Genomic DNA, 13,930 nt, shown 5'->3' on the forward strand with positions numbered 1-13,930 from the left:
GAGAAGGGAAGAGTGTGGGGCAAAATGGATAAAGGGGAAGGGGAGACACAGGCCTCTAGTTACAGAATGAATAAGTCATGGAAATAAAAGGCACAGCAAAGGGAATACAGTCAGTGATATTGTAACAGCACTGAATGGTGGTGACACATGGCACCACACCTGTGGTGAGCCTAGCACAATGTATAAACTTGTCAAATCACCATGTTGTACACCTGAAATTAATGTAGCATTCAATGTCAACTATACCCAAGTAAAATAAATTGAAAAATTAAAGTTGAAAATTAAAATTAAAAACTTTATTTCACTTCATTCTCTTCTTGCTTGTTCATAGTTTTGGAGAACTCAGACATAATTCTTACCTCTTTGCTCATCTATAAATAAGTCATACCCCTCCCAGATTGATTTTTAATAATCTCAAAACAATAATTTCTTCTAAAAAAGGAAGAAAGAAATCAGACCTGTTTTATAAATTACTTAACACCCAGGGCTTGGAGCACAGGAGGCACATGAACATTTGTCTGGATTGATCAATTAGTTATTTAAAACAAATAAATAAACAAACAACCGCGCCTGGGCGGTTCAGTTGGTTAGGAGTCCAACTCTTGATTTCAGCTCAGGTCATGATCCCAGGGTCCTGGGACCGAGCCCCAACTCGGGTTCCACACTCAGCCAGGAGTTTGGTTAAGGATTCTCTCTTCCTCTTCCTCTGCCCCTTTCCCTGCCTCTCATTCTCTCTCTCCTTCTCCCTCTCCCTCTCTCTCAAATAAATATTTTTAAAAACAAAAACCGAAAAACCAAATGAGAGCATGATATGATCAATAGTGGCATACTTCCAAATCCTAGTGGGAAGCTCTTATGCTCAGAGGTTCCAGGTTCAGCTCTGGAGCATGAAGTCTACCTTCTCATCCCAGCTGGAGATGGATTTATCTTAGGATATCACTTGTCTGCTAATTTCTCTGGGAAAGCTGCAAACTCAAAAATTAACCCTCTGCTCATGATCTGGCTTTACAAACACAGGCATATCTCAATTTTTTGCATTTCACTTTACTGCACTTTGCAGACACTGCATTTTTTTTACAAACCAAAGGCTTGACAGCAACCCTGTGTCAAGCAAGTGTATCGGTGCCATTTTTTCCAACAGCATTTGCTCACTTGTCTCTGTGTCACATTTGGTAGTTCTTAAAATATTTCCAAGTTATTCATTATGATTATGCTTGCAATGGCCATCTGTGATCAGAGATTACAACTCACTAAAAGCTCAGAAGATGGTTAGCATTTTTTAGCAATAAACTACTTTTTACTCAAGGTGTCTACTCTGCTTTTTAGGTATAATGCTATTGCACACTTAACAGGCTACAGGAAAGTGTAGAGATAACTTTCATATGCACCAGGAAACCAAAAATTTCATCTGACTTGCTTTACTGCACTATTCATTTTATGACAATGGTCTGGAACCGAACCCACAGTATCTCAGAGGCCCTTCCTATAATAAAAGCATGCCCTGGTCACATGCATACCAGCTGCTGTAGCCCCCAGGACAACACTTTCTCATGGTAAATTAATAAAGCAGTGTTGGGTTATGATCTTGCATCCCATATAAACTGACTTCAGGGAGAAATGCAATGAAAATATCAACACAATATTCAATAGCTGGACCTCTCTTTATAAACTAATACACTGGCATTCTGACATTTAAAAAAGCCTGTACATTTTAAATTTGCAAAAAAACTTAAAAACTTAGAATTTATGGGTCATAAGAATTAGATGACAGAAGATATTTTGGCAATGCATATATAAAACCTTTAAAATATACATAGTACTTGACCCAGAAATTCCAGTAATAGGAATTTATCCTGGGAAAATAACCATAAATGCATGTAAAAATTTAGTTCCAAGAATGTTTACTGTAGCACTGTTTACAACATAAACTGGAACCTTAATTATCCAATAATATGGGATTGAATAGATAATTTGTGGTAATCCCTATTAAGAAACACACTATAGCTTTCCAAAATATCTCATTGAAAAGAATAATAATTAATGGCATGGAAAAAAAGGCTCATCATATACTAAGAGCAAAAATAGTGGATCATTATGAATCAATACTCACTAACTGGAGTGGTTAGTTGGGTGGTGGTGTCATGTGTGATTTTTATCTTCCTATGCTTATCTGCGTTTTATAAATTTCCTCTGAGGGTCATGTATCACACAAATGCATTTTGAAAAATGTTTGTAGACAAATATAAACTTTAACCAGACACAAGAAGACAAATACTGTATGATTCCACCTACATAAGCTACCTAGAATAGTCAAACTCATAGAGGCAGTAGTAAGCAGCACCATAGTTGCCAGGGGCTGGGGATGGGGGTAGGGTGGGGAGTTACTGTTTAATGAGTTCAGAGTTTCAGTTTTGAAAGATGAAGAGAATTCTGGAGAAGGGTGGTGGTGATGGTTGCACAACAGTGTGAATGTGCGTAACGCCCCTGAACTGTATGCTTAAAAGGCATTAAGATGCTAAATTGTATGTTATGTGTATTTCATCACAATTTTTTTAAAAAACAGAAAAAGAAAGGAACGCCTGGGTGGCTCAGTCGGTCAAGCATCTGACTCCTGATTTTGGCTCAGGTCATGATCTCAGGGTCCTGGGATCAAGCCCCATGTTGAGCTCTGTGCTCAGCATAGAGTCTGCCTGAGGATCCTCTCTCTTCCTCTCCCTCTGCCCCTCCCCCTGCTCACACACACATTCTTGCTCTCTAAAATAAATAAATACATCTTTTTAAAAAGATAATTAAATGAGCCGCATTTGATATAGAGGTGCCTTAGTTACTAGGATTTTCAAGAGACAGGAGTAGCTAATGTAACATTGTGTGTTGACTTCAATTTTATTTTTTTATTATTTTTATTTTTTCTTTAAGATTTTATTTATTTATTCATGGGAGACACACAGAGAGGGAGAGAGAGAGAGGCAAAGACACAGGCAGAGGGAGAAGCAGGCTCCCTCTGGGGAGCCCGACGCGGGACTCATCCAGGAACTCCAGGATCACACCCTGAGCCGAAGGTAGACCCTCAACTACTGAGCCACACAGGCATCCCAATTTTACTTCAGTCTTTTAAAAAAGAGTGGAGGGGCAGGAATGGAGAAGACAGAACCAGACCTTGGGCCACATGGCACTGGGCACAGCAACCCACTGTGCCTGCCAGGGCCGGAGGGCGCTTGGGGATGAGCAAGCATTGGTCTTGTCTCCTGACCACCTGCCCTGGCCATGGCAGTTCCTGTCTCTTCTCTCATGAGCCCAGAGTTCTCCTCCTCTCTTGCTAACACACCTCAGCTTGAGTCTCAGATGTAGGAACTGACTGGCTGCCCCCCAAGCACAGCTTCCCCTGGGTCTGGCTACAGAGACTGCATCCTCCGCAGGTCATGGGTTAAGGGCTCTGCCCCCAGAATCCTTCAGCTAGTCCCTGGGAGACTGAGGCAAAGAGGAGACTCTCACTTTGAAATCAAGATGATTCACCTATGTACTAAAGAATGAACTAGAATCAGCAAACAAAAATTCCTCCCTTATTCATTAAGAGGATGCCCAGCGCTCTGCAACTGAAAGAGAGGTGCAGTGACTGGTTCCTGACGGTGGGGCCTGGGAACCCCGAGAGGCAGAACAATGGGCCAAGGGCCTCACATGGCCCCAGGCTGTCTCTTAGCAGGCCTACGATGCGGCAGGCTGAGCTCGGATATCTAAAAAGATCATGCATGGACACAGGACAAGGAAGTTTTTTGAGTCCTTCAGTGTTAACGGGACGAGGGCAAGGCAGAGACTCGTGCTTTTCTTACCTGCTGTAGGCACACTAATGTTATACTGAGGTAAAATAAATAGGAAGGCAGTCTTGGCGGTGACCTGTAAAATAAAGGAAAAACATTCCAATTTAGCTTCTTGGTCACATCAAAACAAAACAAAACAAAACAAAAAACAAACAAGTAGATCCTGCTACCAGCCCCAGGGGCCCTTCCCTTTTGCATCTCAGACCCACAGACCTGTCCCACAAAGGTTTCTACCTAATGAGGAGTCAGCCTCATTTATTTGTTTGTTTCCCCGTGTTTCTTTTTTTCTTTTAAAGATTTATTTATTTATTTATGAGAGACACAGAAAGAGAGGCAGAGACACAGGCAGAGGGAGAAGCAGGCTCCATGCAGGGAGCCGGACATGGGACTCAATCCCGGGCCTCGGAATCCCAACCTGAGCCAGAGGCAGACGCTCAACCACTGAGCCACCCAGGCGTCCCGCCCCATGTTTCTTTAATGACATGCCTCCCAATACCTACACAAACAAACAAACAAACAAAACAATGCTGGTCCCTGGGTGGTACCTAGACTTGTACTCACTGCAGATGAAACCAAGCTAAGTGCTCCCAGGCTGAGGCCACCATTCAAATATTTAGGAAGTTAGTCCTAGGCACCTGGCCCTGTGGAGGACAGAACCTGGTAGAAAACGAGGACTCAAGATTTTAAGAAGCTTCGACCTGGTTAAGGTTTCCCCGGCAAGCCGGTTAACTGCACACTGGACAGCAGCCCTGAAAGTCTACCCCTGAGCTTCAGAAACAGAGCCCTGCAGCTGCTAATTTCACATCTGCTGTGCTGGGGGGCACAGGGCAAGACAGAACAGCCCACGCTGCTGGCTTGTTTATTTCGAAAGCTGCCTTGAAAATCTCACTTGTGCTGGGCCAAGTCCATGGCCGTCACCTGGCTAGCAAGAGCCAAATCCGGACTCTGGCAATTCAGCCTGCAGGGAAGAGGGGACCAAATGTAGGGGTTCAAGGCTTGGATTTAAGGACCAGCTACCTGGATTCAAAGGCTGCCTCTGCCATTTGCTAGGTGTGTAATCTGACAGGCCGGGCCTCAGTCTCCCTGTCCACAAGATCGGGGACATGTGCAGCACCCCAGTGGGTCTGGGTGGCACTGGCCCAGCTGCCAGTGAGGTCCAGCTTCCCAGATGTTTCTGATGTACAGGTGGGGCTGAGAAGCACCACCCACATGTTCAGAAGCAGGGGAGGAGGCCAGGTGAGGAGGAGGCCCAGACCCAGGCCTTCTCCAGGAGGCCCCTGGATACACCTCAGCAATACACTCACTGGTTCTTCTCTAAACAAAAAGGTGTGCAGGCTGTACTGTGGGTGTGGGGGGAACATACTGGCCATGACCACAGCAGTGTGGAACCAAGAGAATGACACACTGCAGACCCTCCCCGGGTGGACTCCCAACACACCCAGATAGAGGTGACCATCCTCGGCCACTTGCCCTTGTCAACAACCCTATTTCTCTGCAGCGAGGTGTCATTTGCCCTTTGTACACAGCGATGCGTGAGCCTTCTCATGTGTTTGTGCTGTTGTCTGGGACATGTTCAGTCATGCTCACAGGGAAAAAGTCAAATGGGACTGAGGGTAAGAAGGCGCTCTGGAAAACACAAAGCCCTATCCAAACACATAGGTCTCCCCCCCACCTCCACCCCAAAACCTTACTACTGGTGGTCCACAAGACCTTCCTCAGGGGGTTCCCAGCCTCCCTTCTAGCCCAATTGCCTGTATTCCTTTAGAACAGATGGACACTGTTTGAGCCGAAACATGCTGCTCACTATTTCCTTTGGGGGTTTTAGCTCCTCTCATTTTGTATCCTACTTCTCTCTCTCTCTCAATCTCTCTCTCTCTCTCTCTCACACACACACACACACACACACACACACAATCAAAATCTATTGATCAGAATCTCATTTATCCATCATAACCCAGCTCACCCGTGGCCCTCCACGAAGCCTTCCCTAACTGCTCACAGGGTGTGACGCCTCCTTCCATGGAAAGCGTCCTGTACCATGGCCCCCATGCCACCCTTTCTGTCTACTCCTTGGACTTCTCAGGTGCCACTCCTTGCACACAGGAAGGGCTCAGTTACTACTCGATGGACAATATAGAAAACCAAAAGCTGAGTCGGTGCTGGCTTGCTTCACTCAACTCTTTTGTTGCCCACTCTTCAGCAAGAGCTGACCCACTGCTGTCACTCTGGCTATCCTCATCATCTCATCATCACCTCGCTGTCACCACGGCCTTCTCCTTGACACCATCGGGCTGCTAAACCACCTGCACCCACACCAGCATGAAGCCCCACTACAACCACTCCAGCCACAGTGGTGTCCCCTCCTGAATGCCACTCACATTGGTCACCCTTGACCCAACTGCCTGACTCTCTACTATCCACCATGACTCCTTTGAGGGTAAGCCTTGTCTTCTCAGGCTGATATCCCCAAGTGAGAAGACGTGGAAGCCAGTGGCAATGGGAAAGGGAAGAGAGGGGAAAGGCAGGGAGGGAGGAAGAAAGTATTTGCCAAACACTGCACATGTTCTAGGCACAAATTTCCATTCAGTTTCATCCGGGAAACATACCCATCTTTCAAGTTCATGGGGCAGAGTGGGCCCCCATGAGGTTTTGGCTGACCTGCTTCCTGAAGGCACCAGCATTTCCTGGGGAAACACCTCTCCCCTTCTCCCCAGCTATGTATGTGTGCACATGTGTGCACACACGTGCATGTGTTTGAGGGAAGTGGTTACTCTCATGACCAGCTTCCTCCTGGAATGATGATGGGGCCAGGTCCTCTCCCCAGGACAGAAGACCAGCCAATCAGACACCTGAATTTGGGGCAGGAATGGAGGAACATGCTGGTCGGTGCCGTGTACCTACCCAGGTTCTTCCTCTGCAGTTCCCACAGCCCTGCCCTAGGGCGCCCCAGGCTCCCAACCACTGCGTGAACCCCCTTGAGAGCCTCCTTAAGCTGGCCAGAGTCTACTTCTGTAATATAGTTCTGTGTGTAGAGTCCTGGTGTCCAACTCAAGCTCGTGGATTTGAATCCCTGGGCAAGCTTTTAAAATCTTTATCCCTGGGTGGCTCAGCGGTTGGGGATCCCTGGGTGGCTCAGAGGTTTAGCGCCTGCCTTTGGCCCAGGGCACAATCCTGGAGTCCCGGAATCGCATCCCGCATCGGGCTCCCGGCATGGAGCCTGCTTCTCCCTCTGCCTGTGTCTCTGCCTCTCTCTCTTTCTATGTCTATCATGAATAAATAAATAAATCTTTAAAAAATAAAAATAAAAAAAATCTTTATGCCTGGGTCACCTCAGCCCATTAGACCTGATCCTCTGGGGCATCGGCATGTCCCCAAGCTCCCCGGAGCGTTCCCATGTGCAAGCACGTCTGCAAGCCACTCGTGCAGAGACTAGTCCTCACCAACTTCTCAGTGACTACTAGGCCAGTCTCTATCTTGGAACTTTTCCTGTGCCCTTCATAGAATTTATTTAATTAATTCATGTCTTGGGGCGCCTGGGTGGCTCAGTGGTTGAGCATCTATCTGCCTTCAGCTCAGGTCATGATCCTGGGGTCCTGGGATCAAGCCCCACATCGGTCTCCCCACAGGGAGCCTACTTCTCCCTCTGCCTATATGTCTCTGCCTTTCTCTGTGTGTCTCTCTCAAATAAATAAATCTTTTTTAAAAATGTGTCTTGACTACGTTTTTAACTTCAAAAGAAACACAAATACTTTGAAAAACTGAACAATTGAGAAATACATAAAAACCTACATCCCCTCTATGTTCTTTGCTTTCCTCCCTTCTGCAGCTGGTATTCACATCTCCCTCCACATATTCGATGCCAGTTCTCTGAGAGCTTTTCCTATGCATGTATCCATTTGGAATTTATTTCTTTTTATTTTGACATCATAACTCGAACTGTGTTTATATAATTTGACGCAAGGGATGAGAGAGTGAAAAATTTAAAAAGAGCTACACTTTATAAATAACATTTAAATCACATTTTTTAGCTCTGTTAATGAAATAGTTATTATAGTATGTCATAGACCAAGTTACAAATCTATGCAACATACATCAAGGTATTTGAAGTACATAGTTAGCTACATGGAAAATGTGTAGGTCAACTTTTGTTCGCTAATGCCAACATACAAATAACTGGTTATATAATAAAAACTTCCTTACACATTCTAGTACTTTTCATTAGTATGTTCCTTTGGAACTAATATTTGACACCAAAAAGCTCAGCTAAATAAAACAGAATCTGAGAGTGTCTATAAATGTTTAGAGTCCACTACTCTAACTACTCAAAGAATCATCCTGTTTTTTCTTTGAGGAAGATAGATATTTGGTATATGGGCTGTACATACATTCTTTCCCTAGTCCTGAAGATACAGTCAATTCTTCTTACTCAGAGTAGTTGTGTTCAATGAAGTCACTGCAGATACAGAGTGACACTGGACCATTGCTCTCAGGGGAAATACAGAGTTAGGTACCTACAATCTCTGGTCACAAATATTTCCATCAGCCAATCAATATACAACCTTGATTATGCGTGTTTTTGTTTAAAGATGCTGTATTTAATATATATTGCTGAAACATGAACACTGCACTCATGGCCAACAGCACTATAATTCATGCCTAAGGAAGCTTATCTGACACACATATGTCCTCTGTGAGGCATATCAGAACCTTCTTGTGCTTATGAACGATAGACAGCACTTGAGCACCCGGGGTAAGGACCATTTTAAACACCAAAATCAGCAACAAAACACACAAAAAATGCAAAAGAGATGTGGTACTACAGAAACCACAAAGAAGACACTTGCTTACAGCAGGAAAGCTGAAACTAGAAGTCAAACTTGTTTGACTTCAGCTAGAGCCGTGCTCATTGGGTGACTCAAATTTTCCACTGCTATGTGCATGTCCACAAGTGACTGCAGAACTGCTGAGTGTTGATTTTAGACTTACAAATAAATTTTAGCAAGTAGGAGCAACGGCAGACGCAAAATGTGTGAAGAATGAGGATCAACTGTGCTGGGGCAAACCTGACTGCCAGCTCCATGAGGGCCAAGATTTTTTCTTTTTTTAACACCTTTTTGAGATATAATTTACAGACCATAAAATTTACCCTTACCTGTTGTAAGGGGACAGCTTAATAGGGTATATCTTTACTTGTTTTTAAACTCTTCCTTCACTGGAATAGAAGGTCTAGAAAAGTGGGGATCTTACTTGTCTTGGTTATCTTCAATCGATAGCCTAAAACAGTGCCTTGGACACAGCCAGCATTCAGCAAGCACTTGTTAAATAAAAACAACAATTAAACAGGGTAGCCAGGATTGTGTTCAGTTAGCTGATCCCCAGTCTAACAACTGCCCACATTTATACTCTTATCCATGTCCTCGCTCCCTCCCTGGGGTCCCCAGTGGCTAGGCCTGTAGTAGGGTAACTCATAAATACCTATTTGATGAACTAATACTGCAAGCAGCCATCATAGTAACTACAGATGAATGCTTAACAAATGTTTTCTGAACACGATTCTCAGAGAATAGGATCTAGCACTTTGATTAAGGCAAAAACACAAAATTCCAGTGTTTTTCCATCCCTAAGCCCTGGGTAGCAGCAGGAGAAGCCATTCTAAGCCATGCACCTTTCTTTGTAGGCAGCCCTGCTTGTTCCCATTTTACTATGTCTCAGCAAGCTCATGTCCTCTTTCCTTATTTTATAGATGAAGATAAACGTGGGGCCCACACACATACAGTGGCCTCCCAAGACCTCAGAACTTTATAAACAGAAAAGGCACGTTCAATTTGATTCTTGAAAAGTTTGTTCCCAAATCAAATTTAGGATATGTGGCACAGAACACAGAATGGCAACATAAGACAGAAGCAGGAGAGGACCAAAAAATATCTATTGAAGGCAAAGAGAAGGAGTAAGGAACGAAGCTGATCCACAAAAATGCAGTCCAGGAAGTCCTTCTCATTGGCTAAGTGTGGCCAGAAACTTGGCTCTATGCTTTTTCTTTAAGCCATCTGAAGGAGGAAGGAGTGATCTGCTCCTTCATTCATGTTTGTTAATTTAAAAAACAAAAAGATTACTCAAAAAAAAAAAAAAAAAGCAGTTCCACTTCTCCAGCATAAAAACCACTCTCTGTGCTTTAAAAGGTCCTTTGGCACCCCAAAACCTCACTCCATAACCTTCCGCCAACCTCAGAGCAAAGACAAAACAACTAACAAGCTCCTCTCTGCAAGTTCTCATTGGGTTCAGACAGCACACAGGGCTGAGAAACAGGAGCCTATTAAAAATGTCATTCCAATTATTTCCCATCCCTCTAAGGCTGTTTATAGGAAACATTATTGAGTTTAATAGCATTTTAAATGCCAGGCTCAGTGGGTGAAAGGTTAAAAGTGAAAACGTGCTAACACACTAATGCAAAAGGAGAACACTAAATTATGTAGGAGGAACCACATCTCCCTCCCTCCGTCTCTCTCAAACACACACACACACACACACACACACACACGTGCACACGTGCGCACGCACGCACACACACACACAGAAAGCTTCACTGAACTTTTAACTAAAACAGAGCATCATGCACAAAGGCAGTGACATTGAGCATGCTTGTGTAGCCATAACAAAACTAAAACCATTCCACATGCCATATTCTATTAGGGGCACATGATTCTGAGCTCTTGGTCGACACCAGACCGCAGATGCCAGCCAAATAGCTGCTTCTGGCAAAGCAAACTGGACTTGGATTCCAGTCCCACTTCTGCTCCAGGGCAGCTGGATGACCTCAGGCAAGGTATTTTACCTCTCTGGACCCCAGTGTTTTCATCCATTAACAACAACAATTATGGCAGTTAAAGTTATCCAGCGCTTAGTCGGCACCTGGCATGGTTCCAAGGGCTTTACATAAATTATTTCATGGAATCCTCACAACTACCCTACAGGATAAAAACTAGTAATATTCCCATTTTACAGATAAGGTGGAAAGGATCAGGCCAACTAAGGTAGGATGGATGTTCTGAGAGCTTCTCTCCACCCTCAGCTCCAAAAGTCTATCATTTCTGGATCCCACTTATCATCGATCCCCAAGAGCACAGCCTTACACTGACAACTTGCTGCAGTTAATCCCCAAAGTCTGAACTATATTACTGCTTCTCCACCCTGTGGTGATGGCACCTGGGTGTCATTTCTATCTGACAGAGCAAGGGAGCAAGTCCTCATAAGCTAACCCGCCAGCCTGCCAGCCACAGGTCCCCAGGAGCACCTGGGCTTCCGAATGCCCCGAACTGTTGTCTATTCCATGCAAGTGGATATCCAGGCACCAAAGATAAGAGAGAAGAAATGCAATGAAAGCAGACTCATCATTTTCCTCTTAGGGAACATTTCATGCTCAGGTCTGGCTGGTTCTCTTCATTTCTTGGCAGACACAACCACGCATGGGCACCTGGAAGGGGCTGGGTTGGAAGACGAGCCACCGAGGACGGGAGAGGGTGTGGGGCCTGTTTCACAGAAGCAGCTCTGTTCCAAAGGCTGCTGCTGCCCCACGACCGCTACTCCCACCTAGGGGCGACAACACACAGAGCAGTATGTGGGGAACCCTGACCCCATAGGGGGAGAGTGGGCACAGGGTCCCTCCTCCTGGGGAGCACGAGGAGGACCAAACAAAACATCCTGGTCCCCCAGCTCAGCCGGCTCACTGGAAGTCAAATGGTCTCAACCCAGACTTTCCCAAAAGTGATTTTGCATCTCTCTGCTGAGGCAGTGGATAGGAAAATTTCAGTCAGACAGGAAAACATTTGAAAGTTACGCCCAATTGGTGGGGAAGATTTTTTTTTTTTTTTAAATAAAGAGTCTTTTAGGCCCTCTTTCCTGGAGGGTTCTTCCCTGAGGCTCCTGCTTCGGGAGCACCCCAGGAGGCCAGCTGGTCACCTGCACACACGTTTTCATGACTGGGACTCGATGTACCCGGTTTGCAGCCCCTCTGTCACTCAAGAAAAGGCAGATACAGCTAAAACAAAGATGCTTTTCACTCCTGCTCTCTGAAATTCTCCGTTCTGGATGACCAGGAGCTGGCTGGAAGGGCCGGGCGTCTGAAACCAGGAGGCAGAGTTCTGACAGTACCTTTCTGTGTGGTTTTGAGCAACGCCTAGAGATTCTGGTTTTCTCACTTGAAAAACTGCCTTGATATAAGAATTTAGCAAAGCTACACAAATACACGCACAACAGATTTTCTACAAAGCCCATGTTCACAAGGCTGAACAGACTCACCCTTAACAGTCACGATCACAGTTTTCTATTGAAGTAAAAAATGACAATATTTATGAGAAAAGTCCATAATCAGAATGGCCATGATAAAATTATACTACCTGCTTTATTATACACATCAGTCCCAAGATCTAAATTTTCTATTGGGATAAATAGGAATTTAGAAAGGGTCACTTACAGAGTTCTAAAAATCATTGAAGTTAGGTTTTTTTAAAAAAAGATGCATCTGAAGATTGAATTTGTCATGCTATCCATCCCCAATTTAGGAAGTTAATTATATACTGAAAAATAGGAGGTGACTTAGGGACAGCTCTTCCCCACTGCCTTTACAACGAAACTAAATGATAACTTCAAGAAGACTGTATTATTTAAGCAATCTAAGCTTGCATATGTTGAACTTGACCTCCGAGGTGCCTTACAGACAGCCTTAGATAGCACATATACTTTCTCATGAAATGTATTTCTTCTCTCAAGGCCTTAATTATATATATCCTCACCTGCCCCCCAAAAAAGACCCCTGGATCAATATTTCTAGTATCCTATTTGATTACATACTTCACTCTCCTCACCCCCTTTCCGATAGCTTTCCCTGCATTTGGACCGCATGGCATATTCATAAACCATTCCTTGTGGAAACAAAAAACTAAAGAAAAAGAAGTATGCACACAAAATAATCGCTTAAAAATCACTGTTCTTCAGATGTATTTCTCTCATGCCACATTGGCAGAGTTCAAAGTACTGGCTACATTGTGGATATTCCTAACACACACACACTGGTCCGAATAAAATATTTTTAAATGTAATCCCAAGAGACAATATAAATATTAAACAAACAGATAATTAAGATTAAAAATCCAAACAGGAAAATAAAGAGGTTTTGGAGTGTGGGATTTCAGGTTGCAAGTGAAGACTGGGTAACATTTCAGACTAGACTGCAGAAGAGGGGCCCCCGCCAGTGCAACGGTGTCGTCTCAGCCACAGTTTTTATAGAAGCTTGAGCTCCATAAAGCAAGACACACAAAGAGGGGGTAATTCGAATGGTCACGGATGTGTCTGCGACAGCAAGTCACTAATCATTGTCAATCGTCAAGAGTGGGTGCCAGGGAGAATCATCTTCAAGGCACTTATGGCGTTTCCTGGTATTTCAGGAAATGAAAGGATTACCCAGGCACTCCAAAGCCCAGCGATAGCTGGGCCAGGCAGGGCCCAGGTGACTTTGCCTTCACCTGTTTGTTTACACTCAGGGAAGGAAAAGGAGAACAGAAAGTGATCTATCTGCAGCAACCATTTTTAATTATTCTCCACCATCTGGAAAGTTTCCTACTCAAAACAGCAGTGTGTCGATCCCCATGTTTTGTCTGAAGAGCCAGGCATGTGGATTAGAACTTGATAGAAAAATGAACTGTGAGTTCACAGGGATGGAGTGAAGTGAAGCCACCTCCGGGGCCATGAACCAGTTCTATCAGGGGGCTGACGGCTGATTCCCCCAGGGAGCCTTCAGATTCCTCTAGTTATTCGTGTCAGGGCTCCTGAAGGGAGGCCCATATTTAAACTGAGCCAACCAGGGCTAAAAGGCAAATAAATGAGTTTTTTAAAGTAAGCCATTCTTTTTTTTTTTTTTTAAGTAAGCCATTCTGTAGGAATTTCAGATGCATCACCTCTGCTGTCCCAATTTCTGCACACCCCTACTCCACTGAGAGGTAAAAGAGATTAGGTGATGGGTCCCAGCAAGTGGGCCATTTTACCAATAAGAACCATACCCTTCCACACAAGGCCTTTGCTATGTGTATCACCTTGATTCTGCATCACCTTTATTTCCTACC

At 44.4% G+C, this 13,930-nt stretch overlaps 1 protein-coding gene across 1 annotated transcript in view; it reads right to left on the minus strand.

Moving 5' to 3' along the window:
* Positions 1–13,930, minus strand: part of TRAM2 (translocation associated membrane protein 2) — an 83,448-nt gene that overhangs the window by 37,040 nt on the left and 32,478 nt on the right. Inside the window, exon 2 of the mRNA XM_055329571.1 lies at positions 3,828–3,891. Coding sequence (XP_055185546.1) covers positions 3,828–3,891 — 64 coding nt within the window. The remainder of the gene's footprint in view (positions 1–3,827; positions 3,892–13,930) is intronic.

Source organism: Nyctereutes procyonoides, unplaced genomic scaffold, assembly GCF_905146905.1.
Source record: "Nyctereutes procyonoides isolate TBG_1078 unplaced genomic scaffold, NYPRO_anot_genome, whole genome shotgun sequence".
In the NCBI taxonomy this organism is placed as follows: Eukaryota; Metazoa; Chordata; class Mammalia; order Carnivora; family Canidae; genus Nyctereutes; species Nyctereutes procyonoides.